Source organism: Onychostoma macrolepis, chromosome 09, assembly GCF_012432095.1.
Source record: "Onychostoma macrolepis isolate SWU-2019 chromosome 09, ASM1243209v1, whole genome shotgun sequence".
Taxonomy (NCBI): domain Eukaryota; kingdom Metazoa; phylum Chordata; class Actinopteri; order Cypriniformes; family Cyprinidae; genus Onychostoma; species Onychostoma macrolepis.
Window position 1 is genome coordinate 16,829,852 of NC_081163.1, and position 27,291 is coordinate 16,857,142.

The window sequence follows — 27,291 nt, forward strand, 5'->3', positions numbered from 1 at the left end:
TAAAGAAAAGACTTTTCATACCCTTTTTTAGTAACTATTGTTTAACATAAAATATTTTTTCTTGGGAAGTTCTGATTTATGCATTATGAATTGTGATTATTGGTTTATAAGGGCTTGTTTTTCTTGTCATTTATTAATTTCTACTATCTACTAATATTACATTTATTATTAAATTATACAGGAATTGCTTTAGAGAAAAATGTGCTAATTAATAACTTTTACAATTTATTTACAAAAGCAAACATTTACAATTTATTTACACTTACAAAAATATCTTTAAAAATACATAAAATGTCCGTGCATTTAAACAGTACTGAGATTATGCATTGCCTTCATCATAAACACAACCACATGGGGGCAACAAAGCAGTTCTTGTGCATGCTGTGAATATTGAAGAAGACATTACAGTTAGTGCATCAGAACTGCAGCTAATTGTCTGTGTTTGTGCGTGTGCCAGAACACTGAAGCATGAGTAAACATGAAAAAAGCAGATTTATGGAGCAACTGCTGAAGGACGAGCTCGAGGCTGTGGCTCTGGGACTGGAGCAGGGAGTCTACGCCTGGGAAGAGATTGACCTGCCTCATGATTCACAGGGATCCACTCCTCTTATCGGTGCCTGCAGGACGGGTCTTACTAGGGTATGAGACAAAAGGGTGATACGATCAAAAAGTGGAAACTATAGCTTACGTGTAGGAAAGCTAATGTGGTGTAATGTATTGATTAAAATAACGGGCATAATGTTTCACTTACTGCAGTATCTACTTTCTACTGCTTCCTTTTTTCTTGATTGAATTGCTGCATTATGCATTAAACAACAGTTAGTTTTAAGAGTAATAATGTACAGCCCACTGGGGGCTTTGAATTGTTTGTTTGTGTCTGTGCTTCGGTGAATCTTTTGTAGTGAATCTTCCTTCACGTTACATTATTTCACCACTAGGTGGCGACAAGTGACTGTTTTGATGAGCGAGTAAATCATCTACTCAACGGATTCATTCAAAGGAATGAAACACTGACTGTACCAAGTCATTCCTTATTATATAGTGCACCATTTGAGGGACAGCCATTTGTAGTGGTGTCCCAAACAATAGTGGATACTATCAAGTGCACTAATTCAATTGCATAATCCGATGAGTGTCCCACCAAATAAATTCCCTTGTCTGTAGCATTTCCGCTACACTCAATGTCTGAATTTGGTCATTTGTTTTTTATTTAATCACTCATTTAGTGGACTATAATAGTGGCGTAATGTAGGGAATAGTGAATGAGATTATAGGGGGCGTTTTCTTAAGTCATTGAATCATTTACTCAATTGATCAGTTAAAAATGTCTGATTAATTCACAGCTCAATAGCACTCGCTCAGAAGCTGCAACATCATTTTGGAATTATTTTCACTAGCAGAGCAAAAATATAAAAACTAACTGCCAATATTGTGTCTAAAATGTAGACTATTCAGTATTGACTTATTTATTGAATTGTTGTGTAAAAGCAATATAACACTTGAAATCATAATGTCAGAATTCTCGTTTGTTTGCTTAAATATCATAAACATAAGCCTATCATTCACCTGGTTCATTATCATTTTAGTAATTCAGATATATTGCTTTTAACATGTTTTGAACACAGGTTATGCATTTCCTTCTGAAAAGAGGAGCTGATGCTACACTGTGTAACTATAGCAATCAGACAGCACTTCATATTAGTCAACCAGCACTCCGGGGGGAGCTGTTGACGGCGATGATCAGAGACGTACCCCATCAGAAGCAGCTCTCACTAGCAGCCTGGAGGGGAGACCTCTGCTGTCTACAGGACCTGATGGTGAGCAGCTCAGACTTCAACTTCAACTTGCCATTTGACTATTAGTAATGCGATATCAACCTTAGGTTCACACAAAGCAGGCTAGAATCCACAGGGAGTTCTCTGATGGATCAGTATTGGCCACCTGTCATGTGAGAGGGAGATATTTTTACACTCACCTCAGGCAATGGCTGGAGTAATTACAACAACTAAAGCTTATGTTGTTTGTGTTACAGGCCCAGGCAGACCTGTTGGAGTTAACTAAACCGAACAGAGATGGACTGACCCCACTGATGCTGGCTGTAAGGGATGTGGATCTGTTTGAAGGACTGGAGACGCCATGGGAATATCAACCTGTGGAAGTGGTGAAGGAACTTATGTCTTTTCCAGTGTAAGGAAAAAAAAATCAACTTAATTTTGTCAATCCCTTCTTGGATTTGCAATGGAAATGCAAAATATAAACAACTAATAGAAATGCAATGTATTTGGAATGTGTGACCCTGGACCACAAATCCAGTCTTAAGTCGCTGGGGTATATTTGTAGCAATAGCCAAAAATACATTGTATGGGTCAAAATTGTTGATTTTTCTTTTATGCCAAAAATGATTAGGACATTAATTAAAGATCATGTTCCATGAAGATATTTAGTAAATTTCCAACTGTAAATATATCAAAACTTAATTTTTGATAAGTAATATGCCTTACTAAGAACTTAATTTGGACAACTTTAAAAGGCGATTCTCAATATTTAGATTTTTTTGCACCCTCAGATTCCAGATATTCAAATAGTTGTATCTCGAACAAATATTGTCCTGTCCTAACAAACCATACATCAATGGAAAGCTCATTTATTCAGCTTTCAGATGATGTATACTTCGAAAAATTTACCCTTATGACTGGTTTTGTGGTCCAGAGTCACATATATAGAATTGTGAACAGTAAAATGGAATTTAAGATCAATGGTGATTTAATCGGCCTCTCATTAAAAATGGTCACTAATCCACCTGCTCTGATTTCCAGTGATATGAAGATCCTTGATGGAAGAGGTCATACGGCTCTGTGGTACGCCTCTCAGATCAAGAGCACTAAGAAGGAAGAACTCTTCCATATAATGGATTCTTCAATGCAAACAGGTAAAACACTACATATTCCCTTTATTTTGCAATGTGGAAGTAAGCTATTTTCTGTGAAAGTGCAGTAAATGGTAAATGTAAAGGTGGCTAAAAAAAATTATTTTATCTTCATAAATCATGGACTAGATCTACATAATTATTTAAATGTAGTCCAATTAATGTTTTCATTTAAGTTATTTGTCAAGCAAGTGAATGCAGTGGTATCAGCAATACCAGTTATAACATTTAATTCTCAAAACACTGTTTAAAGACTTTATACCACGGTTTAAACAGTTTTATAAGAAAAAGCATTCATTTGTTTGTAGTGCAATTCATTAGGAAACCTGTTTATGTTCTCAATGCGATGACTTATTTTAGCATTTGTATTGTATTTTGGAGAAACAATTTTCACGTGTCTGGACGCATCTTATTGGCCAACGAGTCCTTCTGTACTCCCCATCTGCTCTCCTACATGTGGCTGTTGCACACCAGATTCAGATGGGATGAAGGTCAGGTGCTCTCACACTTCTTACTTATTATATACAATGAATCTTAGCAGTGTGCCTTGCAGAAATCCATTTGAACTGTGTGAACAAAATCATGCAAATATAATGATGGCATAAACGGAGTCAAATAATAAATAAGGCTCATTGGGATTGTAAATGCAAAGCCAATTAAATGTAGTTTATTTGCTCTGAAATGTTTTGATTAAGCCCTTCATGGCGTTTCATTTGGCTGCACCTTGGTCACAGGCAACACAGCTGGCTAATGATGGTGTTATTTGATTGAATAGACGGCCTCCAGATGGTCAGTAGTCAACAGGTGAATTAGTCATGTGTGATTCTGTGAAAGGTTATTGTAAGGGACAGCCAACCTCACGGCTTTTGTTTCTTGCTGCATACCAGCTGTGTCATTGATATCCTTTCCTTTACTGAACTATTTTTTTTGCTGAAGGATTCAACTGAGATTATCATGGCACAAAAGGATCATGCAGACATCCACCAAGGTCAGACACAAATACCAACGTGTGTGTGTCTGTATGGTTTATGGGGACTCTCCATAGGCGTAATGGTTTTCATACTGTATGTGCTATTGCCCTACACCAACCCTACCCCTTACAGGAAACTTTGTGCATCTTTAGATTTTCAAAAAAACCAAAACACCATTTAGTATGTTTTTTTTAAGCCTTTTGAATTACGGGGACATAGGCAGTGTCCTCATAAACCACCTTCAAATTGTAATACCTCTTGTCATACCCATGTCATTAAACAAATTTGTGTCCCCGTAAACCACACACAAGCACACACACACACACACACACACAGAGCAGTCTCAGACTCTCAGCCCATCCCTCAGAGAATCCATGACAATAAGAGGGGTGTGTCTGACTCTGCTTTTTGGGCTCCTCGGTTTCAAATGAGTCAGAGTACACAGAGTCGTCCATAGAGAACCTCTGACACTCACAGATAAGGATTATGCAAGACTCAGTCAGAGGAACAGTAAAACATTTGGTTTCACTGAAGCTTGGGCTTATTTAGCGTGGACTGACTTTGTGAAAGGTACTTTTTGTATATATTGCATATTTTGTTTACAAATTGTGTGTATATACGCCGTTCAAAAATGTGGGGTCTTTAAGATTTATTTATTTTTTACGTTTTTTATTTTTTAGATAATTTACAATTCAAAACAACTGTATTTTTCAGTTTATTTTAAAATGTAATTTATTCCTGTGATGCGTGATGACAAAGTTGCATTTTAACCTTTATTATTATCAATGTGTTATCAAAAACGGGTATCCTGCTTAATGTTTTTTTTTTTTTTATAGACAACAATGTAAAACATTGACAAGTTTGATATTTATTCCATTATATAAATCTAATTTCATCTCATTCTCCTTAAGTAATATAGGTGCTGTCAGTTTTTATATCAGCTCCATAGCATAACATTGAGGACCATTTCACCCAGAGTGCATTTGGCTGTCTGCAGATAACAGGATTTGCTTTGAGGGTTGGATGGAGCCAAAGATAGACATCAGACAAGATGGCAGAGATGAGGGGAAACGAAGCAGGTTAGCCAGCTGACCACATACACACCCATTCATTGCTTCGTCATCAAATTAAATTAGCATTCAGATAAACGAGTCAATCACAAGTCAACAAATCACACTTAAACACCACCAACAGCAGCTGTGTAAACATGAAATGCACAAAGAGTCCTCACAAACAATTTGCCTGCATGAAACCTCATGTCCATTCAGTGGCTCTCTCTCATTTCTACACAAAGACTGTATAGAGGAGTACGGTTACAGGATCAAGCCGTTGTCAGCGTAAGACTGCGGTTCCAGGGTGTACCATTATCCAGAGAGAGAAAGAGAGGAGAACTTGTCCAAGGAAAAATTAACTCTGCCCTTACTGCTAAGAAACATTCAGCATGTAATAAAAAGAAGATATAGCTAATTTGTAAATGCTTTGAACAATGTGAACATGCTAATGTAAATTAATTTTCACTTAGTCGGACATCATCCTTGCCTAGCCTATGGCACAACAGAAAAGACTGGGGCAAAATAAGGTCCTTGCATCCATCACTCAGTTTGACTTCTTCCTCAATACCTGTTCTTCCTGCTGCTCATGTCACTCAGCTCAGTAAGTCAGCACCAATGCTAATGGACCCTCTTCTTGATGCAAGTGTGCTGCTGCAAGCACGGACTAACATTCATAATAGTAAGTATAGACAGTTGTTTATTGTGAAAGAATTTGCTTGCATTTAAAAAAAAAAAAAAAGACACTGATAATTAGATGCATACAGAAATATGCGCATTCATGCATTTCCTGTAATGTGGTTTGACAGATTTCAGTAAATAAACAAGCACAGTAAGCCAAAATATCACTGGGTCCACAAGTTAAGGCTATATCACATTGCACCGATAGATGCTAACCAGTGCCAAAAGACATGTTTGTCAGGTTTAGTCCAATCGATGCGTTACCCCTGTCGGCATCTGTTGCTGTGGGTCACCTAGCCTGGGAACTAGCCTTTAGTAAAGCTGCATGCTATCCAGACTGGGTGCGCGAGGATGTACAAGTGTTTGTGGATTCACAGCCACAATCACTATGTTGCTCCCCAAACACACCAGATAACCTTGAGTGTTACCTAGTCTGAGTGGTTTCCCATTGCCAAAGAAATCCAGCATTAACTGCTCTTTCTTATGAGAGTGTAAGAGTTTCCAAAGAACATCTACAAGTAACATAAAAATCAAGAAGGGAAGTAGTGCCAGTGTTGATTTTTTCGATTTTTGTTATCTAGAGACTGTTATTAGGTTAGTCTGTGATCAAGGAGACATCTACTTGTATTGCCAGGAGCTTGCATTACAGTTAGAAAAACAGAATGGATTAAAAGAGAATGAAGAACTCACCATCTTAGAGAACATAATCCTGACAGAGCTACATTTACCCCAGAAGTTTGCCTGTGGAGAGCTTCCACAGCAGTCTCCTCACCTAATCAGCTGTGTCTGAGAAGAATGAGTGCGGGAACTTAGGGTATTTTGTCATCAGAAGACCATGCATTAGAAGAGATCTTCACTAATACTTCGTAAAATCCATTAGGGAGAGGATTACAGGATGCTCAAGGGGTAGTTTTCAAACAAACATATGTTGCCTACCTTGTGGTTGCTACGTCACCAAAAGTGAGGACACATTTGCTTAGTTAAGGTAGCTGGAGGTAACTCTACTTTTAAGTTTTAGTGACTCTGTGCATATAATAAAAGTTTTCAATTAACTACAGGACTTGGAGGTGTTCAGACAGGGGATGACGATAGTAGACGAAAGGTGAGAATTTTTTTTTTGCTGTAACATTTCAACAAATGCAAAAATCTCAAGCCTTTAATACCATTTTGAATGTTGTGCTGTGATTTCTAGACCCTACCCACTCTATGTTCAAAGTCACCTAAACATCTTGCTCCACTGGACAGTATATACAGGAATGGCTCTGCACGTTCAAGTCTTGAGCACCCACTGCCCTTAAAACAAAGTAGCATCTTGCCCATCTCATCACAGTCCAGGAGAAGACTGGAAAGGATCTCCAGGTCGTCTTCCAGAAGATCCAGAGGCACCAGAGCAGGCAGTGAAGAGAGCAACTCCTGCAGCAGTAGTAGCCAAGAAGAGGATGAGACGGTGCCTCAAGAAACACACAAGATTCATGTGGGCTTAGATAAGTCACTGAATCTGGAACTGGGGACTTATTTGGATTTTCAGGACTTTGCCAGTTCAGTAATACACAATACTAGAGAAGATATAACTTTAGACAACAAGAAAGGCTATACATCTATCAAATCATTGACTGTCAAGGAAGTCGAGGATGAAATAAGATGCAAGTCCACTAAAACAACTGAAAACTCAGATGAATTTCTGAGGAAGTCCCCAACTATGGTCTCTGAAGAACCCCAAAGCATAATCAGACAAACACAACCTATAGACAGAGGATCCTGTTTAATTGCAGGTGAGAAGCACCTCACCACTGTGGATACTGGTGTAGTAGAACAAACTTCACATGAAAAGAACAAACCAGTTAAGACGATCAAAAGAAATGACAGTAAAGGCAAAACATCTATTCAGACAAATCAGTCATTCAATATTCTGGCACACAGAAAACAAAGTATTGTTAAAACCACAAGGAATAGGATAAATTCACCAATTCACTCAAAGGTGCAACTCAGAGAAAGTAAACCCACCAGCCTAGATATTGCAGGAGTGTCTATTGCAAGAGCACCATGTAAAAAAACTGCACATGAAGCCCCAACAGCAAGGGGGGTCTCTGAAACTTTTCAACACATGAAGTTGAGTGATGACAAGAAAGTAAGCAGTAACAGCCAAAACCAACTTCACAGAGATCTAAGAAGTGCAAGAGCATCCAAAAAGCCAGCAACAGGACCAGGACAGCGAACAAGGTCTGCTGTGGATTATGTCACTTACAACGACATGTTTCTGAAGATCAGCCAGGGAGATGAAGGTCCAGCAATCTACGAAATGTTTGCGACTCCGGTTTATGAAAATCTTAGAGTAGACAGTTCTGCAGAGAGAACCAGACAGGTCCATACAGCACTTCAAGTTAAAAGACAAACCAATGGAAAACTGAGGGGCCAAAAAACACTGGAGGTTAACCGAAGGAAACAAGCTCAATCAGAAAGATCTAGCCGAGCTAAATGCAGGCAACTCAAACGGAGGGATAATGTTACCAAGGGGATAAAGAAAAACCCACCCTCTTCGGAGAATAAATGCCATGTCCTTGTAACTTCTGCTTGTGGAGCTGTCCAGCAGAATAATTCTGAAATGCACATCGAGGGAGATGGAAGGGAATTATCAAGCGCAGAGAGACAACGTACTTCCATACTATCAGTGATTGAGGAAGTACTTTCCAACACTGCATCCAAAACAAGTCTTATAAAGGAAATAATACATCAAGAACAAACTCCAATTGATGCAGGTGCCAAAAGTGTACCTGAAATATCACACGAAACCAAATTGCCATCGCAACCTCTTATCAATACCTGGACAAGTAACGGAACAGTATCACCTGTGTACCACAGCTTTCTAGATGAGGTTGGCGATGGACCTCTCACAGATGACCTGCTGAGGTCTTTGGCAGAGGAGTTGATCTCACTCGAGAGAAGAGATGTTGAAACACTCAAGACTGAAAAGGAGGATAGCACAGAGTTCAAACATAACGTGCCTTCAAGATTTAGAATTTTTTTAAACGAGGTAACATTCTAACATATTTCACTTGTACATCAACCAACCCTGCTCCTAGAGGGCTACTTTCCCACATAATACAGACTACAACCCTGCTTAAGCACACCTACCAGTAATTTACTAAGCGATTATTGTAAAAGTAACCCTGAATACCTTGATTAGCTGGTTTAGATGTGTTTGACTGGGTTAGAGCTGAAATCTGCAGGATGATAGCCCTCAAGAAGCAGAGTTGGCTACCCCTGAGCTATTTTATGGGCCGTTACATTGAGTTTCTGTTGTCCATCAGGGTTCATCCTCAGGTGAACTGCATTACACTAATGGATCTTGCTCAGATGATGCCATCACATGGACAAAAGGAGAGGTTCTGGGTAAAGGAGCTTATGGAACAGTAAGTGTTTAAATGCAATCATTTTAAGGCACCCTTCTTAGCTTTAACGTAAACAATCATGATTTGCAAAAAGTTCTCCAAATATAATCACAATGTAAAGCTTTTGTTGTTTCACATTTTATTTTATATTACTATTCATAGGTGTATTGTGGGCTAACCAGTCAAGGTCAGCTGATTGCAGTAAAACAAGTGGCACTGGATGCTTCAACTTCAGAGATGGCAGAAAAAGAGTATGAACGCCTTGAGAGAGAAGTGGATCTTCTTAAGACCCTTCATCACACTAACATTGTTGGTTTCTTGGGCACAGCTCTCTGTGAGAATACTGTAAACATCTTCATGGAGTATGTTCCAGGTGGCTCTATCTCAAATATCTTGAGCCGGTTTGGACCCTTGCCAGAGAAGGTCTTTGTTCTATACACTAGACAAATTCTGGAAGGTGTTGCCTATCTTCATGCTAACAGGGTCATCCATAGAGATCTGAAGGGGAACAACATAATGCTTATGCCCAACGGAGTGGTCAAGCTAATCGACTTTGGTTGCGCTCGTCGTCTTAGCTGTCTTCAGACTTCAACTGGAAGTAAGAGTGACCTTCTGAAGTCTGTGCATGGTACCCCGTACTGGATGGCACCAGAGGTGATAAGTGAGACAGGTCATGGACGAAAATCAGACATCTGGAGCATTGGCTGCACTGTGTATGAAATGGCCACAGGAAAGCCACCCCTTGCTCACATGAACAAGATGGCAGCCCTCTTTTACATTGGGGCTCAAAAGGGCTTAATGCCATCTCTGACTGATGACTTCTCTACACATGCAAAGGACTTTGTCAAGGCTTGCCTAACCAGGTAATTTTCTTTTACTCTGAAATGAAATGTTTGCTTTTTAATTTGTTGGATATGTTGTATATTGTATCTGTTGTATAGATGCGATAGCTGTCGTGTCGCGCCACAACAGCTAATGTCTGTCTACACTGGACGCGAAAAAGCAACCATTAAAAATCATTTGAACTTTGTGTCAGTATATCATAAATAGAACAAGGCATCAGTTTACTGTCGGGGATTTGTCGTGTCGCATCCAGTGCAGACAGCGTCACTGATTATAATGGGTTATGTGGTATTTTTTTGCGCTGTGCCGCTCGCATCCAGTGTAGACATGGTGCAAGTTCCCCACACATTATCCTTTATGTAACAGTGGAACAATTTTCCTCTTTGCAGAGATCCAAAGCAACGACCTTCAGCAGAGGAACTGTTAAGGCATCCATTCCTCTCTCATCACAGCCAAGCCTGCAATAGGCCAATGAACTGAAAACTTAATTCACCAAATCAAAAAGTGACTTTTAAAAACAATGATACAAAGCAAACTGACATTGTGAGGCAACATAATTTAACATGGAGAAAAATGTAATTTATAAAATAACACAGTGAAGATCTAGAAATAGTTATTTGACAAATGTGCCAATAAGTTCTTAACACAATAAATGATCACATAAAGACTGAGGTTAAGGTAGTGAAAACCATGGAATTTATTATTAAATCTAAATAAAAATTGGGAAAAGACAAAAAAAAAAAAAAAGTGCCAGGGTTTGCACTTGCCTTATCCAACTGCAATTCAGCGATCCAAAGTAAAATGATGATTTGTACAATGCTGGCCTCATTTACCAATATCTTCACACTAAAAAGAATCAAAATCAAAAAATCAAAACATCCATACTCAGAAATAATGTTAAGGGCCTGTGAAAGCCCAGATCTCTTTGGGTCAGCACTGTGATAATGAACTCAATCTCCTTTTACCCACGTATGTTTCTGGTCATTTGTTACTGACTTAAAGAGTTGCACAAAATAGGCTACCGCTTCAAGCCAAGAAATATATAAAATGCACTTCACAGCGAAGGTTATGTAAACTTCATAGAACTATACTTTTTGAGGCACAGCCTTTGGCATCCAGCTTAAGGTCATCTTGAAGGTCAAAAAAAGGTACAAATTGCATGGCCCCTGACAACATGCCAGGTAATTGGCAGGGTGTGGATTGCCTGCTTGTTCACCCTTTCCTGATAGCAACGTGGAACACCAGTTCTAGAGCACATCACTGGAAGGCTGCGCTAGAAATGCCAATGTGATAGATTCTAACACTGAATCACAAAATCCCCCCTACCCCAATATATATTTATATATATATATATATATATATTTTACAAGCAGCTCCAAACCTGAGAAGTTATGGTACAGCTTTTAACATACGAGAATGTATGTAAATTTTTCTTCACAATCAGTAAACAACCATCTCGTCCCTTTCATTATTAACATGCAGCTCACATATAAGGTATCAGATGAGGGGAAAGGAAACAAAGAAACATTCAAGGAACTATGAAACTTAAATCTTGATTCTGCATTCCTTCTACTAACTTTGTTTAACAAATGAGAGGAGTGTCAGTCATTTTAGAGGGTGCTTTCAGTCTTATAAATTTTCTTGTGGCAAAAACTTCCATCACTCATTACGCTTTTATCATGAAAAGTTTTCTTTTTTTTACTATAATGGCCCTGACATTCATATACTGGCTCACGCATTCATACAGACTGCTTGTGAGGGAATACTGAGGAAAGCAGCAGTTATACAGAGATGGCGAGACTGAACCGAACTGCCAGAAGATCGGGAAGCATTTTTATTTTCTTACTCTTCACATTCCTGTTTTTTTTCCTCTTCCTAATAATGAAATCTATGCTTGATTTTCTTTTATATTTTATCCTCTTTCCTATCAGTTCAAGAGTTCATTCCTTGGGCACTTAACAGCGACTCAAGCGTGTCAAAAGTATCTTTGTAGTCTGTGTGTAGGCCATTAGCTAGGCCGGCGCCCTCAGGGCCATGGCTCTCCACTGGTTTCCTGTCCAGTTTCACTAGGGTGCTGAGATGTCCGTAGCCCACCTGGTATGTGACAGGGGGAGGGGGAAGGGAAGGTTAAGAACAGAGCTGTGAGATGACACACACTGCTGAACAGAGGAACAATGAGAGGAACTACCTGCACCGCCTTTGGAGCTTTTGTTCTTTTTGGAGTGGTGATTGTGGCTGGCTTCGGGGTTCACCCTCTTGCGTGAGGAACTGGAAGCTGAGCTTGTGCCATCGCCACCGGAACCTACTGGGCTCCGAAGGGCCGAACCAGATGCGGGTGCCTCAAGGCTGCTCCTGCCGTTGCCGCTATGCGTGTGTGTGTGTGAGTGGCCGTGTTTGTGATGGTGACGATGGGCTGAGTGGTCTCTGTGTTTCTCCTTGCTCACAAGCGGGCTGGAATGTTTGCTCTTTGCAGCACCCTCATCAGAGGAGCTGTGCCTCTCAGAGGAGACCTTTATTTTCATTTTTAGCTCCTCCTTACTTGATCCCCCCTTCTCGCTCTGGGAGGGGACCGGAAGACGCAGTTTTAAAGAGCTCCCTTTCTCGCGTTTGTCCTGGAGCTTGTCCTGCCCAGGGACGGGTAGCTTCATCTTCAGGGGCGAGGCAGTGGTGGCTCCTGCTCCCTGCTGCCCGTGAGACAGTTGGGGCAGGTGCTTGCGGTGATCCGTCTGAGCACCATACACCTCCGTCTCCACGTTCTGCTGCTCTTGCCTGCGTTTCTGCCCAGCCAGCTCAGCAGCGTGTTTCTCCCTGTACTTGTCCAGAGACATTTTCTGTGTGGGTGCTGCAGGTGGAGGATAGGCCGTGGCCTGGTTCTTCGCCCCACTGCTGGCCTTGTGTTCGTGTTTGGCAGGGTTGAATTCTGCGCTTTTGTCAGGCCGGTGTGGATGCATAGAACTGTGTGGGGGAAGCTGCTTGACAGAATACTGGTCTGAGTGCACTTGGTCCTGAGGCCAGTCACTGGGGGCGGTGTAAGTGTATGAGGTTCCCTGCATGTTGGCAATGGAATCAAGAGAAAGACTGCTGCTTGAGTTGCTTGAGAGGGTCACTGGGAAAGACGCTGAGGCTTTGGAGAATGCTGTATTTGTAGAAACCCCGGGAAGGGCATCCATCAAGGACATGTCCTGGGTTAATGAAGGTCCCGCTAAAGAGCTGCTGTCTGAGGCCTGACCATCTGATTTGGGCTTCTTAGCAGCTTGTGTAGCCTAGAAATAAACAACAACAACTATGTGTTATCCAAATTAAACAATGTAAAGACACCAAATGCATGAATTATCTATTCTAATCACTTACCCTCCAGTTACGAATCCTCTTCAACCTGCTGGGTGTCTTCTCTAATATTTGCAGAAACTCGTGGGTCAGTTCTACAACAAAATTTGAATGAATATAAATCATGGGTGACAGCAAATGAGCCTTACATTGTAATTTACGGGAATGTCCATTTACCATCAAGAAGTTCAAGTGTAACTGAGCTGTCCACATACTCCCACCAGTGCTTTCCATCGGTGGAAACCGGGATCTCCCAGTTGGACCACTTGCAGGCCAGGTGAATGCAGACACAGGCGATGACTGTGGGCTTGTACTGCAAGCAGAAGGTGGTGAGGTGCAGACTGCAAGAGCAGCACGTTATGGAGGAAGAAAAAAGACAACAAAGAAAGAGCACAAAACTATCAGTCACTGAGTAGATAGAAGGCAGTGTTGAACATCTAGAGAATACTATTATGGAAGCATTTAAGCCACTAAGATATTCCCCAGTTGTGAGTAACATACTTCAAAAATTTACCTGCACAGTTCGGACACTGCTTGATTTAGCACCTTGCAATTTATTCACATTTTACAATTTAGACATTACAAAAAAAAAAAAGTCCCCCCCCCACCACCAAATTTACAGTTCATGTTTTGTGAACTAAAAAAAAAAAAAAAGGTACAGTATTTTACAATGGGTACAAACTGAAGGGCAAAAGCCAACAAGAGGAAGGGAAGCACCGATCTACTTTTTTTTTTTTTTTTTACTTAAAAAGCAGGATCACAAAAAAAAGTTATCCATGTAAACATACACAGATTGGCATAAAAGGAAATGGTCTATAAGGCCTAATGTAGGAGTGCAATCAGCCAATTCTGATCAGCAGCTGATCAATTGTCTCATCACTACATTTTAAGTTTCGAATAGCAGCAGAAAGTCTAAAAGATTCTATAAAAAGTTTTACTTTGTGGAATTCAATCTGTGCAAGCAAGAAAAAAAAAAAAAAGGTTTGTTACTCATAATCAAGGATAAATTTGACACTATTGACATATCACTGTACATTCAATAACAGGCATAAATGCCTGCAGTCAACAGAATCATAGGGAACAATATAGCAAACAAGCATATGGTTACCATCCATATTTACCACATAAGAATTGCAAGCCCACATAAAAACAAAGCAGGGCTGACTGTTTGGCCTCATCAAGTGCTTATTCCTTAATCTCTGTAAACTTGTCTACATCTCTAAAAAACAATGCTAGTATTTTAGAGTATGTGGAAGGTAGTTACTTCTGCTAGTGGGAAAAAAGGAAACATATCTGAACTACATCAATAGTCCCTGAAGAAAAATGCTAACAATCTTTGTTGCACTGACATTTGAAACAAATAACAATAAAATGAAGCCTCAGTCAAAGCTGGATGGTAACCCTGTGCTACAGAACAGAATCAATGTTTGGACATGGGGTAAGAGGAGCCTTTAAATCCTAATGCAACAAAGACAAACAAATGATAACTGCAACATTCATTAATTGCATTAGCTATAGGTGATCAAGACCTAAAAAACAGCCTCTACTTAAATTTAAAAGAATAATAATAAAAAAATAAATAAAAAAATGCAAGGAAAAACACAGAAGGGAATAAAAATTACGAGGTCCATCCAGCATCAGACACATTGGCCATACAAAACTGAGGTTGATTTATCAGTTAAGTTCCATTAATTGTGTTTCAAAACCTGTACAGTCCACAACCTTTGGGTAACATGCTCTTGCTTGAGGGCAAAACAAAAGCCCCTCCCCCAAAAAAAACCTTGATGGCCACATTATTTGCAGACCATGTGTTGAGCATATGCCGCTCTAGTCCCATGTTCAGACATCGTATACAATGCTGCGGTATCCCTATGCAAACAAGGGGGAAAACACTAATGACAGCTAACTTGATTTAAAGGTGCCATAGAATGAAAAACTGTATTTACCTTGGATAGTTGAATAATAAGAGTTCTGTACATGGAAATGACATACCGTGAGCCTCAAACACCATTGTTTCCTCCTCCTTATGTAAATCTTGTGAATGCAATAGACTACTGAAAAATAGGCGAATCAGAAAATAACACCGACTGTGACGTTACAGTCGGTATCACTAATAGTTACGCCCCCCAATATTTGCATATACCCGCCCATGTTCTAGGCCAGCCGCACCATCAGAAGTTCTGCAGGTATTGTGAAGAAACAAGCGAGGACAACAGCGAAAATGGTAAATCATGGAAATAAATGTTATGTTCCAGGCTGTGCAGGGGATGTGATGTGCAGGGATGAGTTGGTGTCTGTATTCAGAAAAGCACGGAAAGCAAATAACGCATTAAAATAACGCGAGCCACTAAAGGGACATGGTTAGCTGCTAGCTATAGCCTGTTACATTACAGTACATAAGATTTCACTTACCACATAAACAGAGTAAAGAGATGACTGAGGATGATGGCGAATGATTTACAGATCCTGAGCACCACTGACAAGCATCTGATCTTGTAAAATGTGTGGTAAGTACTGCCGCTCCATAGTGTAAACAGAGTTCGTGCAATCGTGAATCTCAAAAGCGAAAGTCAAAGTAAAAAGTGATTGTGCATTTGAAAACAGTTTCAGTGCCCCGCATATTAATAGCGGCTCCCTGATGCCCGCATTTTATTTACAGTATAATTACCCAACGATATAACTGCGTGAGAAAATATTGAAATATTATATATATTATAAGTATATTTTCCCTGTGTTTCCTTCCTGCTGTGTGAGCTACTGAAATGAGCAGCACTGTGAAACAGCCAATCAGAGCTCAACATTATTATTCATGACCCTTCCAAATAAGGTAATAACAGACCATTTCATTCTAGGGAGAAATCCTAGGGTTGTAAATGGACATGTAAAACCATTTGTGGAGAATTTTTGCCCTTACCTAAGCCACATACCTCCTCTGTAGATATCAGAGAACAATTTAAAATATTGTGTCAATGCATTCTATGGCACCTTTAAAAATAATGAAGACAATAACTACACAATGAGGGACAAACACAAACAACAACAAAAAATCCTCTATTTGATTAAATTACAATGAAGACTACACCCTTTAAGGACCTTTTGTTACACACCTGATACCAACAATTTTTCAAGATTATAATGGGTATACAAATACATAGCCAATGAAACGGCTATTTCATTTAAAAAAGAAAACCAAACAGGTCCTTAATGGGTTTATTTGCATTAAAACAGCTATATCACAACGGAAGCACAACAGATGTCAGTATCTCAAAATCAATTCAGGCATTGAATGACAAAAACAAATTAAAAAATAAATAAAATTTACTTCTAAATAGTCTGAATACGAAAGACCAAAACAAAGGTTCGATTATCACTTTGAGAATAACAAAATTATAGGAAAAAACAAAGGGGTCTGGGTACTTACCGTGAGGACTTCTATGTAATGTTTACATCTGTGTAATCTTTAGCTGCTATTCAGGCTACCAAAGTGTCTTTTTTAGACAAATGCACTTCTGTAACCGAGCAAACGTGAGGTTCAAGAGCACCACTACACTTCACATTGTGCATTCAACCCCTCTGTGCCAACAATGATCCCCCGTACAATACACCGCACTGCAACCGGGGCCGGTGCCACCGAACCCCCTCCCCACCCTGCTCTGAGGGCATGTTTGAGAGGGGGGGGCGTCCCAGTAGCCACCGGTGCAAGGAGGGTGTTGGACACTGGTAGGGTAACCTGCAGTAAAGGAAGCTATAGTGTGCAGTCACAGTGCAACAAATGAGGTTCTGGATAACAACCTGTTGGTAGCCATGAAATAGGAAGTCTGTGCCAGATCCTTGCTTGCTGTGAAAGTAAACAGAGAGGGAGAGAGAATGGCAAAAGAATGAGAGTGAGTCAAACTATACACGAGTAAGAATGAGACTCATTTACCCTCAATACAGTGAGGTTTACCTCTTCGTGAACTGCATGCTTAGCCATAGTTCAAAAGCCAATAGTTTGATTCAAAGATTAAGTAAGCATTTATATCTAAAATTGATTGCAGAGAGCATATGAAGGAAAATCTATACCTCGCACTAGCTGGGAACATTTCACTACATCAGTGTGTGGATGTTCAATTGTTATTTCAAAGCCTGCAATATAAAGCACATGAATTTCATTCAAAGCTGAATCACACTGCTATCAACACCTGTGGGTCATGAAAGATAACCATGCATTAGTTAGAACAAAGCCTTTAAAACAATGTGGAATTGCTGAGATGATACCCATGTATCATGCTGAAAAATAACATACCAGATTAACTGAAAATCAATTTGGTTTCCTTGCAACAACATTCAAATTCATCATTCTGGAGAATTTAGTCATGATGATACAACTTTTCAGGCAAATACTCAGAGTGGAAACGCTTTTTTGATTTTTTCAAAAGTGACCCATTGTCAGCAAGTCTTCTATGTCCACTCTAATATTCAGTTGAAAGAAACCTCCTTCCATAGACTTACCTAAAGTCTGCAGCACTATGGTTTCAAGTATCACCAGCTCTTGAGCTTGCTGGAGGTATGCCTGAAGTTCAATAGACAATCATTACATGAGGCTTGTAATGTGTCTTTCTGTATCTTCAACCCATAAACTGAATTCTCTGCACTCTTCCAATTACAGGCAACATTAATTGTTTGCCACACAATTATTTTCTATTTGTCTTTTTCAAGACAATTTTTCTCATTCAAGAGAGATTTCTGTCCCAGCAATGACATGCTGGATGTCTAATGTCAGTGTCTCACTAGTCCATTTTCAGTTGTGAGCCTCATTTACATTGTTGCTTGAGAATCGAAGGGAGTCACAGGTTCTTCTGTGAGATTCACATGAACGGGAAACATAACAGAGGCATTTGTTTAATCTGTCTCCCCTCTGTCATTCTTAAAGGAATAGTTCGCTCAAAAATTCAAACTCCGTCATCATTTACTCACCCGCATGTTGTTCCAAAGCCATAAGAGATTAGTTTATCTTCAAAATAAATTTAGATATTTCTGAAAGTTTGTTCATTCAAAACTTTCAAATATGGTCAAGGGAACTAGCGTGACACACAAGATCAAACCTCATTGGTGTCAAGCAAGCATGCTTGAGCTTCCTTTAACCATGTTTGATACGCTTTATGTATAAGTGGTTAATGTTTATGTGCGCACAATAGCCGAAAATACATTTATTCATATTTATGTGATCATGTCAGAGACTTTGATTAAATCATTTGATTCATATGGATGTGTTTATGATCTCGTCATCAACTTTTTGAAGTGTCAAAGTTATGGGTGAATACTTGAAATAGAGGCAAAAAACATCATTAAAAATATCTTCATTTGTGTTTTGAACATGAACAAAAATCTTATGGGTTTGGAAAAAGAGGGTGAGTTAATGATGGAATTTTATTTTTTTATTTTTTGGGTGAACTAAACTTTTAATTAGTGTATGTGACAAACATGTGACAAAAGAAGACAAGATTTAAAAAAAAAACGTTGAAACCCTAATCAAAGTCAAGTTGTTTGGAGTTGACTAGTGAGACGCCTGATTCTGTAGTGACAGAATCTAAACACTCTTATGGATGCAAGTGTAGCAGAAATTATCCAGTGTGATGAAAAGGTTGAGGAAATTGAAGAATAAAAAAAACAAAAAACAATAATAATACTTAGGACTTACATTACTCTTTGTATCCAGTGGAGGCTCCTGGGGGTTTAAACACGCATGCGCTACTTTAATGACATGTTCGAGTTTCCGTGGTTGCTCTTCAACTTTTGCAGCCAGAAATAATGTCGTTGGGGAGATGGTCTGGAGAGGAAAACAAAAATGTCACGGTCATGTCAAAAAATGCAAGCCTACTTTAAAAAGTTATTTCACTCAAAATGAAAATTCTGTCATCATTTACTCTTATGTTGTTCCAAACCCATAAGACTTTGATTCATCTTCAAAACACAAATGAAGATACTTTTAATGTATCCTGAAAGATTTCTTAAAGTTCATTAAAAGATTATAAAAACTAGCCTATATGATTTGTGCAGTTTAGTCTTCTGAAGAGAAGACCCAATCGCTTTAAATTAACATTTAATTTAGGCTTTTATTCATATAGAACCAATGAGTTTTGTTCTCAGGTTCATTGCTGTGGTTAACACTGAGTTCTATAATGTATCTTAAGGTATTAACAGTTGCACTGAAAGACCATCCTTACACTCCAGTGGAAACACAGGCTCATGAATTTTCATATGGTTGAAAAGGGTATATGTAATAGATGCAGGCAGTGTGGATGGAAACACTTACATTTCTGTGGAATTTGGTGAAAGAGTGGTACATATAAAATCTGTGCATGTAAACAATGGCAGTATTTATTGTGAGTTGAGAACTGACGTTTAGAGTTAAGGAAAACGTAGGGTTACGTAACTTAAGCCATTTACTGACGGAACGTATTACGTATAGTATACGTACGTATTACGAATACTTTAGGTATTCGCGTTTCGTACTGATACAAGTTGCCAGAAATACCAATACTAACATTTTTAAACAAACGTCAAAATATTTACATAAATCATACCTTGATAGGGTTTAGTAGTGCATAACGGCTTTAATATTTACAGTAACCGGCCTGCTCGCGTGCCACTGAGCTGCGTGCTGTCACACGCCTGAGCTACTTGAACATAAACAACATAAATTCAAGGTACAACTATCTCATTGTTATGTTACATGTAGATGATATGTAGATATACAAATCGTACGTTAATCATTTGCACAACATTAACATTAATCAGCATGCGCCTGCCCTAGACTAAGTGCGCGCTGCTATCATAAGGGGGTTTCATTAACAACCTCAAATAATTTCAGCCGAGTTCAGAGTTATTACAGATATTCATGGTACACAAAAATGCTAGATATTATCGGGGTGAAGGCACCACAAACAACAGTCACAGCGAGAGACCGAAACGGGCCTGCTGCTGTTGATCAGCGCGTCTGAAGGATACACATTTAGTCTCTGGCCCATGTCCTGAATAAGATTCGCGGCTTGCTGTCGATACGACAGCTCTCTGTCTGGCTCCACTCCGCAGCGGCGGGACGGGGTGTTTTCGAGCTGTTCCCGGGTAAAAAACCATTTGGACGATGATCCCCGGCACGCCGCCATTACCGTCCAGCAGACGAACAGAGAACGAGCGTGACGTATCACGTATTACGCGCTGCGTCAAATCCTTGACGTACGTCTCACAACGCGGTTCTGCTGGGAACTGTAGTTTACTTTCGCTCATCGTGTTATTGTTAACATCGTCATAAAATATGAATGTGGATGTCACGTGTACAAAAAAAATGGGTGGTTTGAGTAGTACCTTACAAGAATAAATAATGTTTTATTGAAATCCTTTTGAGTTTATTATTTAAAGCAAACATCAGACTCATTTTTAAAGCTGGATCATCCTTTTATAGGCTACTACAGGTGTATATAAATATTATTTATTCTTTGTGGCTTCAACATAATTAATTTAATACACTTTTCATTTAACCATTTTCAACCATTTAATGAGTTTTTTTGATGTTCTTTTTTTTTACAAAGAATTTTAAAAAGGGTGTCATTCTTAAATCAATACAAAATAAAACAAATAAAGTAAGGTTTAATTCTTATGATCCAGCTCTTTGGTAACATAATCAATCTTCTGATACACATCAGTACAACTGATCGGCAGTCACTCAAACTGTTTTCTTGACAGTCCTAAAAACTCCAGAGCATTCCCAGCAAGCAGTTTATCCTAATCAAAAGAGTACAATGAAGATAAGCTGTAAAATGACAAGAACAATGTATTTGCAATTTGATGTTTAAAATGAAAACTAGTGTGTAGTGACAGACAGATAGATAGATAGATGTTTATCTTACCTTTAGTGAACTATCAAACTCATCCATGGATTCAATTAATGTGCCTGGCTCCAGTTCTCCCAGTGGAAATGGGTAATCTGTGCCTAACATCACTTTATCCTGCAAGAAGCAGAATCCCTTATTCAAAAGTAGCAAACTAAAATTAAAATAGCAACTAAAATCAGAGGTGTATATTGCTGCACAGTTTTTATTTCCAGAATACAAAGGTCCTGGATGCGAAAATCTTTGCCATTTCATCAGTTAGAGTTCATCTAGATAGCTCCTTATGTAAGGTGCTAACTAAATATAATTGTGCCTCTTATATTACAGATAGATTTTGTATTACTGTTGATGTAAGAATTAAAATAGCTACCTTTCCCATGACATCCATGAGTAACTTCAGTGAAAGTGGGTCATGCACTAGAGAATCAGTGTAGAAAGATCCTAAGTATTTGCGTGGGTTGCTCTTGTTGTCGGTTGCACAAAGATCAGGTCGCACTTTAAAGCCGTGCTCAATTCGTCCAATGGTGTATGGGAAAGAACCACCTGGAACCCAAAGTGTGATACCACATCCCTCAAGACAAGCAATGGCGAAAAACCTGTCTTTATAGCTCAAGGTTATCACTACAGATGTTTTGCTCTCCAATAAATGATAAATTGATTATCTAAAAAATAATATGAATATTTTTTACCTCCATGAGCAAAGCAGACCTTAAGTTTAGGAAATCTTTCAAAAACACCTCCAAAAATCATTGAACAAATTGCCATTGTAGTTTCTGCTGGCATACCTTCAGAAAAAAATAAAATAAATAAATAAATGGGGCCAAACAATGATTACAACATACTGCACAGTACTAGTCTTCCACAAAACCACAAACATATGTAAAAACATGAAAAAATTCAATAATAAAAATGATTACAATCAGATTTTGTTTTTCATTTACTAAACAGAATCTGCTATAATATATACATTTAGGTCCATACATATTTGGACAAAGGCCCAATTTTTGTTATTTTAGCTGTTGAACAAAACATATTATTTATATTACACATATTATTTATATTATTCATATTACACAGTTATATAATGAATATGGGCTTAAAGTGCACACTCTGAGCTTTAATTAGAGGGTATTCTCATCACAATTGGAGGAAAGGTTAAGGAATTACAGCTCTAATATATGTACCTCCCCCTTTTTTCAAGGGACAATAAGTAATTGGACAATTGACTCAAAAGCCATTTCATAGACAGATGTGGGCTATTCCTTTATTATTTCTACATACGTTAAGCAGGTAAAAGGTCTGGAGTTGATTCTAAGTGTGCCATTTGCATTTGGAAGCTGTTGCTGTGAACCCACATCATGCGGTCAAAGGATCTCTCCATACAAGTGAAACAGACAATTGTTAGGCTTCAAAAACAAAACAAATCCATCAGAGAGATAGCAGGAACATTAGGAGTAGCCAAATCAACAGTTTGGTACATTCTGAGAAAAAAAGAACATACTGGTGAGCTCAGCAACATAAAAGGCCTGGATGTCCCCGGAGGACAACAGTGGTGGATGATCAGAGAATCCTCTCCATGAAAAACCTTTTCACAACATCCAGTAAAGTGAAGAACACTCTCCAGGGGGTAGACGTGTCACTGTCAAAGTCTACAATCAAGAGAAGACTCCACGAGAGCAAATACAGAGGGTTCACCACAAGGTGCAAACAAAGCCAGACCACTTCTGGAAAAGCATTCTTTGGACGGCTGAAATTAAGATCAACCTGTACCAGAATGACAGGAAGAATAAAGTATGGAGAAGGCTTGGAACAGCTCATGATCCAAAGCATACACCATCTGTGAAGCATGGTGGATCAGTGTGATGCATGAGTGTGCATGGCTTCCAGTGGCACTGGGTTACTGGTGTTTATTGATGAAGTAACAGAAGACAGAAGCAGCCGGAAGAATTCTGAAGTGTAGATATATACTCTCTGCCCAGATTCAGTCAGAGTAAAGTTGATTGGGCGGCACTTCATAGTACAATTGGACGATGGCCCAAAACACAGCAAAAGCAACCCAGGAGTTTTTGAAGGTAAAAAAGTGGAATATTCTGCAATGGCTAAGTCAATCTCCTGATCTCAACCCGATTGAGCATGCATTTCACTTGCTGAAGACAAAACTAAAGACAGAAAGACCCACAAACAAACAACAACAACTGAAGTCAGCTGCAGTAAAGGTCTGGAAAAGCGTCACAAAAGAGGAAACCCGGTCTTTGGTGATGTCCATGAGTTCTAGACTTAAGGCAGTCATTGCCTGCAAAGGATTCTCAACAAAATATTAAAAATGAACATTTTATTTATGATTATATTTATTTGTCCAATTACATTTGAGCCCCTGAAAATGGAGGGACTGTATAAAAATGGTTGTAATTCCTAAGCTTTTTATGTTATATTTTTGTTCAACACCCTGAATTAAATCTTAAAATCTGCACTTCAATTCCATCTTGATTGTTTCATTTTAATTCTATTCTGGGGGCATACAGAGCCAAAATTTGAACATTTTCAGAAACGGGCCTGCTGCTGTTGATCAGTGTGTCTGAAGGATACACATTTAGTCTCTGGCCCATGTCCTGTATATGATTCACAGCTTGCTGTCGATACAAAATATATATGGACTACAAACACACACACACACATATATATATATATATATATATATATATATATATAAACCTGTAGGACGTCACGTCAAGACACTCAATCAAACCCACCAACTAACCAAGGCAGCCAGTATTTTGCCATTCTACCATCTGTCTGCATGTCCCATGGATGCACAAATATTGAGCAGTCGAGTTCCTCAGCGGCCTGTAGTAAGATGCAAAATATTGATAACAATATTTCTAGTTTTAAAATGGCCTACAAACTGAGACAAAACTGAATGACTACTTGACAAAATAATCACAAAAGAGGCCAAATACTTTAGTGTCCTGTGACATTTGCTGCCAAAAGCAAATGGACTTACAGCATAGACAGGATATAGCTCTGGGGCATTGAGGTCCCATGTGTTTATATGAGAGCCAATTTGCACTCCAGGGAATCCTAGCTGATTCACACACCGTCTCATCTCCTGTACTGCCAGATCTGGGGCCTGCATGGGCAGAGTACCCAGCCCAACAAAACGCTTTGGATATCGCTGCACTGTAGCAGCCAGATCATCATTCAGTATCCCACACAGGTCCAGTGTGTCATGGGGTTTGGCCTTTAGAAATGCAGAGAAAGTTAGCATAAAAAGTGATGAATGTCCATTTATAGAGGAATCTAATCTCTAATATGATCTAATATATAATCTAACATAGGGGAAAAGTATTAAAAGGGAAGAAAGCTGTCACTGGGGCGGCACTGTAAGGTACAAAAGCTAAAAAGTTTTTATGTGTATCTTATCTACCCCTGAATGGTACATATTAGTATTTTAAAAGGACATGACAGAGTGTGTCACTTAAATTCTCATGTTAATTTTCTTGTTACGTCTTACCCAGTAGCTGAACATCACGGGCACAGTGGAAAGGGCCTGTATTGTAACTCCTAAAAAAATGAAAACAAATCTCAGTAATAAATATAGCAATGAACTAAAGTTGAATTTGCCTAAAGATAATGTATAAATAAATATAGATAAAGTATTTTAGATATAAAACTTATTTATTTATTTGATAAAAAGTATCGGAAAACAAAACCACAACAACAACAACAACAACAACAAAAAATCATTGAGAAATAACCATTGCTTTACTGTCTTTACCATGCTTGTCCATATCTCGAATCCGAGCCTCTGCATCCCAGCAGTTTTCCTGGATCACTCTAAACAATTTTCCATCCTTCATCATTTCAGCTTCTCCCTGGTACACACAAACCCATGCTGTTTTTTTCAACAGGAAAAATGCACTGATTTCCACACTTCGTATTTTCAGCCACTTGGTGGCAGTGTGGAGAAAGGTCAAATACATACAGTAATTCAATGCATTAGACTTTAGTCTGGAAGGAGGTGCAAAGTTTTTGGCATGACAAGCACATTTTACATCAGCAATAAATGTTCATCTGCAGTGCAGAGAATATGAGTTTCATTTCAAAGTGGTAAATTATGATGAAAATTATCATTATTGCAGTTATTCAGTCTATTGTTGTTCATTTATTACAACGTACATTATGTTTTTAAGACCCATCTGAAATGGTAAGAGTTATCAAAGTATGTGTGGGTGTGTTTATATATGCAGCAGCCGTATTGTTGTGCTCAAGGTGAACTGGCTTTAGCTTGACATTTTACTGAAGCTAAACCCCATGTGGAGCTCTACAGCTGCTCAGACAGGGAGTGCAGGGAAGGCCTGCTGTCCTCTTTTTCCGCACACACAAGCACTCCTATCTTGCCAATATTCTCAAGAATGCGTGCTTTCTAGGAATCTTGCTCATTTGGTTTGAAAAGAAAAGCAGTGGAGCCTGAAGAGGTATTACTGCAAAAAACTGGGCTGATATACAGTGACTCACATCAAAATGTTTTAATGAGCAGTTCTGTACATTATTCTTATGTTTATTCAGTGTTTCTGTTTTAGTTCTTCCTACTGCACCGAAGAACAGAATAAGCTGAGCATCCGAGTAGACCAGAAACCACATGAGACACCAGCTGAAGCGCAGTACAGAACAATCCAATTACTCTAAAGGCCTGCAGGTATAAAGGAAGCTGGCAGATGCTTTAACATCCTCCTGCTCTGAGTGGAGGATCAGAGCTGTCTCTGTTGCCCACTCATTCCTCATGGGGGTCGTAACATACTCTCACACACTCACACTTTCTCTCTGGAAGAGCTTGCAAGAGATCATGCCAGCTGGATCTATGGCCAAGCATGCAGAACCCTTTCCGTCCAGCTGGTGTTCTTCTACCATCATCACAAACTGCAGACTGAGCTGATTTTCTCCATGAGCAATGATCAGGTGTGTAAAGGGTGTATTAGGAGAACATTTATCATGTTCCAGTGCAATGTTAAACTTACTTTGCAGTGATGGTGCAGTTGAATGAATCCACCATATCCATATCTCTGTGAAACATGAAGAGAATTTTAAGATGCAATTTTACATTTTACTATGGCAAATAAATACATTTGATAGAAATAAATACATTTTAAATAAATGTAAAATACATTTTGATTTAATTTGCATGTTAAGACATGAGAAATGATTAATAGAGTCGTCCTCAGCTCGCTCAGATAAACAAGTAATAAAGGTCAGGGTTAGTGATCAAACCCTTTCATTAATGTTTAACAGATGCATACATTTTAAGAGTAAAGTGGTAGTAGTAGTCTTGTTTAACACTTTCAGCATTTAAAAGACCATTTTTTGATTTAACATCAATATCTGATAATCTAAAATTGGACGAGCGGATGTTTCTTAATATGTAGACATTTTCTGTATATTAAATACTGGGGGAAAACAGAACAGATGTACAGCTGACCAAAATATATTAAAATCCAGCAGGGCAATTTAGAAGCCTGTCTGACGAAGCAAGGAAATGTTAAATAATGAAAAACTGTTGACAAATATGTTATGAGCAAGGTAATCTTGGTTAACCTATGATAGCACATTATTTAAAGATAACTTTCCCTCTTTAAGCAACCTACCTGTTTCAGGTCAGGCCATTCCTTTGGTAAAATATGATTATGAATATCAATCTTCATTCTGCTCATACTGAGAGCTCAAATCGTAGCCCTGAAGATTTGACAACCTTGTAAACGGAATCTTCACCCCTCGTGCAGTTGTGAATGTTCAGCAGTGTGTGAAACAGAAGACAAACATTCCCACCCCTGTCCAGTCTTCTGAAATGGCCCAATGAAAACCCCCGAGAAGAGGCACACCAACCTGTATTAGCTTTTTATGACTTGTCTGCATGAATTCAAACTCATTGTCTGAACAAATTAATGTCTTTGTAACTTATGAAATATGTGGCAGACTTTTACATGCAGTTCCAATGGTTAAAAATGAATAAACACAAAAATAAGGTTTAAAAATTCAAAAGGAGAGACTGCTGTCTGCAATTACTTTCAGGAGTATTTCAATGAATTCAGGAATGATCAGCCCTGCCTTATCTATTTATGTTACATCCTTCACAACAGTGTCCTCTAGCGGTTACTGGGGGCAGGGCGCCAGGCGCTACAGGCAGGAAACCTTTTCATTGTTGAGTGTTTGTTCAGTTTTATTGATTGCCATATATGCGAA

At 38.9% G+C, this 27,291-nt stretch overlaps 4 protein-coding genes and 1 long non-coding RNA gene across 10 annotated transcripts in view; 2 read left to right on the forward strand and 3 right to left on the reverse strand.

The window, feature by feature from the left end:
• Positions 1 to 468: 468 nt before the first annotated feature.
• map3k19 (mitogen-activated protein kinase kinase kinase 19) lies at positions 469 to 10,606 on the forward strand. 5 transcript variants are annotated; one of them, XM_058786239.1, is made up of 13 exons: positions 469 to 639; positions 1,626 to 1,817; positions 2,033 to 2,187; positions 2,817 to 2,929; positions 3,308 to 3,417; positions 3,863 to 3,914; positions 4,895 to 4,976; positions 5,420 to 5,628; positions 6,686 to 6,729; positions 6,820 to 8,658; positions 8,936 to 9,037; positions 9,179 to 9,879; positions 10,249 to 10,606. In XM_058786239.1, the coding sequence occupies exons 1-13, from the start codon at positions 469 to 471 to the stop codon at positions 10,337 to 10,339; spliced, it is 3,861 nt and encodes a 1,286-aa protein (XP_058642222.1). In that variant the 3' UTR covers positions 10,340 to 10,606. The 5 variants fall into 5 exon arrangements, with proteins under 5 accessions (XP_058642222.1, XP_058642223.1, XP_058642224.1 ...); XM_058786240.1 differs by lacking the exon at positions 10,249 to 10,606 and having other exon boundaries at positions 9,179 to 9,883; XM_058786241.1 differs by lacking the exons at positions 3,308 to 3,417; positions 3,863 to 3,914.
• LOC131546577 (uncharacterized) lies at positions 505 to 8,940 on the reverse strand. 2 transcript variants are annotated; one of them, XR_009272748.1, is made up of 5 exons: positions 8,803 to 8,940; positions 8,474 to 8,590; positions 2,083 to 2,150; positions 1,753 to 1,941; positions 505 to 634 (listed from the first exon to the last, which is right to left on the reverse strand). It is a non-coding gene; the product is annotated as an uncharacterized LOC131546577 (long non-coding RNA). The 2 variants fall into 2 exon arrangements; XR_009272747.1 differs by having other exon boundaries at positions 8,448 to 8,590.
• Positions 10,607 to 11,678: 1,072 nt separating the features above from the next.
• On the reverse strand, positions 11,679 to 20,445 carry ccnt2a (cyclin T2a). The gene is given in 10 exon segments (XM_058786244.1): positions 11,679 to 11,979; positions 11,982 to 13,122; positions 13,211 to 13,281; positions 13,364 to 13,527; positions 16,979 to 17,024; positions 17,249 to 17,311; positions 17,678 to 17,738; positions 18,867 to 18,995; positions 19,482 to 19,563; positions 20,177 to 20,445. Coding segments are annotated over 10 exon segments (2,103 nt in total). The 5' UTR covers positions 20,335 to 20,445; the 3' UTR covers positions 11,679 to 11,791.
• Positions 20,446 to 20,643: 198 nt separating this feature from the next.
• On the reverse strand, positions 20,644 to 26,959 carry acmsd (aminocarboxymuconate semialdehyde decarboxylase). Its single transcript, XM_058786245.1, has 10 exons — positions 26,697 to 26,959; positions 26,073 to 26,117; positions 24,833 to 24,929; positions 24,569 to 24,618; positions 24,059 to 24,295; positions 23,808 to 23,901; positions 21,747 to 21,842; positions 21,428 to 21,600; positions 21,076 to 21,174; positions 20,644 to 20,950 (listed from the first exon to the last, which is right to left on the reverse strand). The coding sequence occupies exons 1-10, from the start codon at positions 26,760 to 26,762 to the stop codon at positions 20,888 to 20,890; spliced, it is 1,020 nt and encodes a 339-aa protein (XP_058642228.1). The 5' UTR covers positions 26,763 to 26,959; the 3' UTR covers positions 20,644 to 20,887.
• The window catches only part of tmem163a (transmembrane protein 163a), a 43,261-nt gene continuing 40,941 nt past the window's right edge, over positions 24,972 to 27,291 (forward strand). Inside the window, exon 1 of the mRNA XM_058786246.1 lies at positions 24,972 to 26,013. Within this exon, the coding sequence (XP_058642229.1) occupies positions 25,999 to 26,013 (15 nt within the window). The 5' untranslated portion in view covers positions 24,972 to 25,998. The remainder of the gene's footprint in view (positions 26,014 to 27,291) is intronic.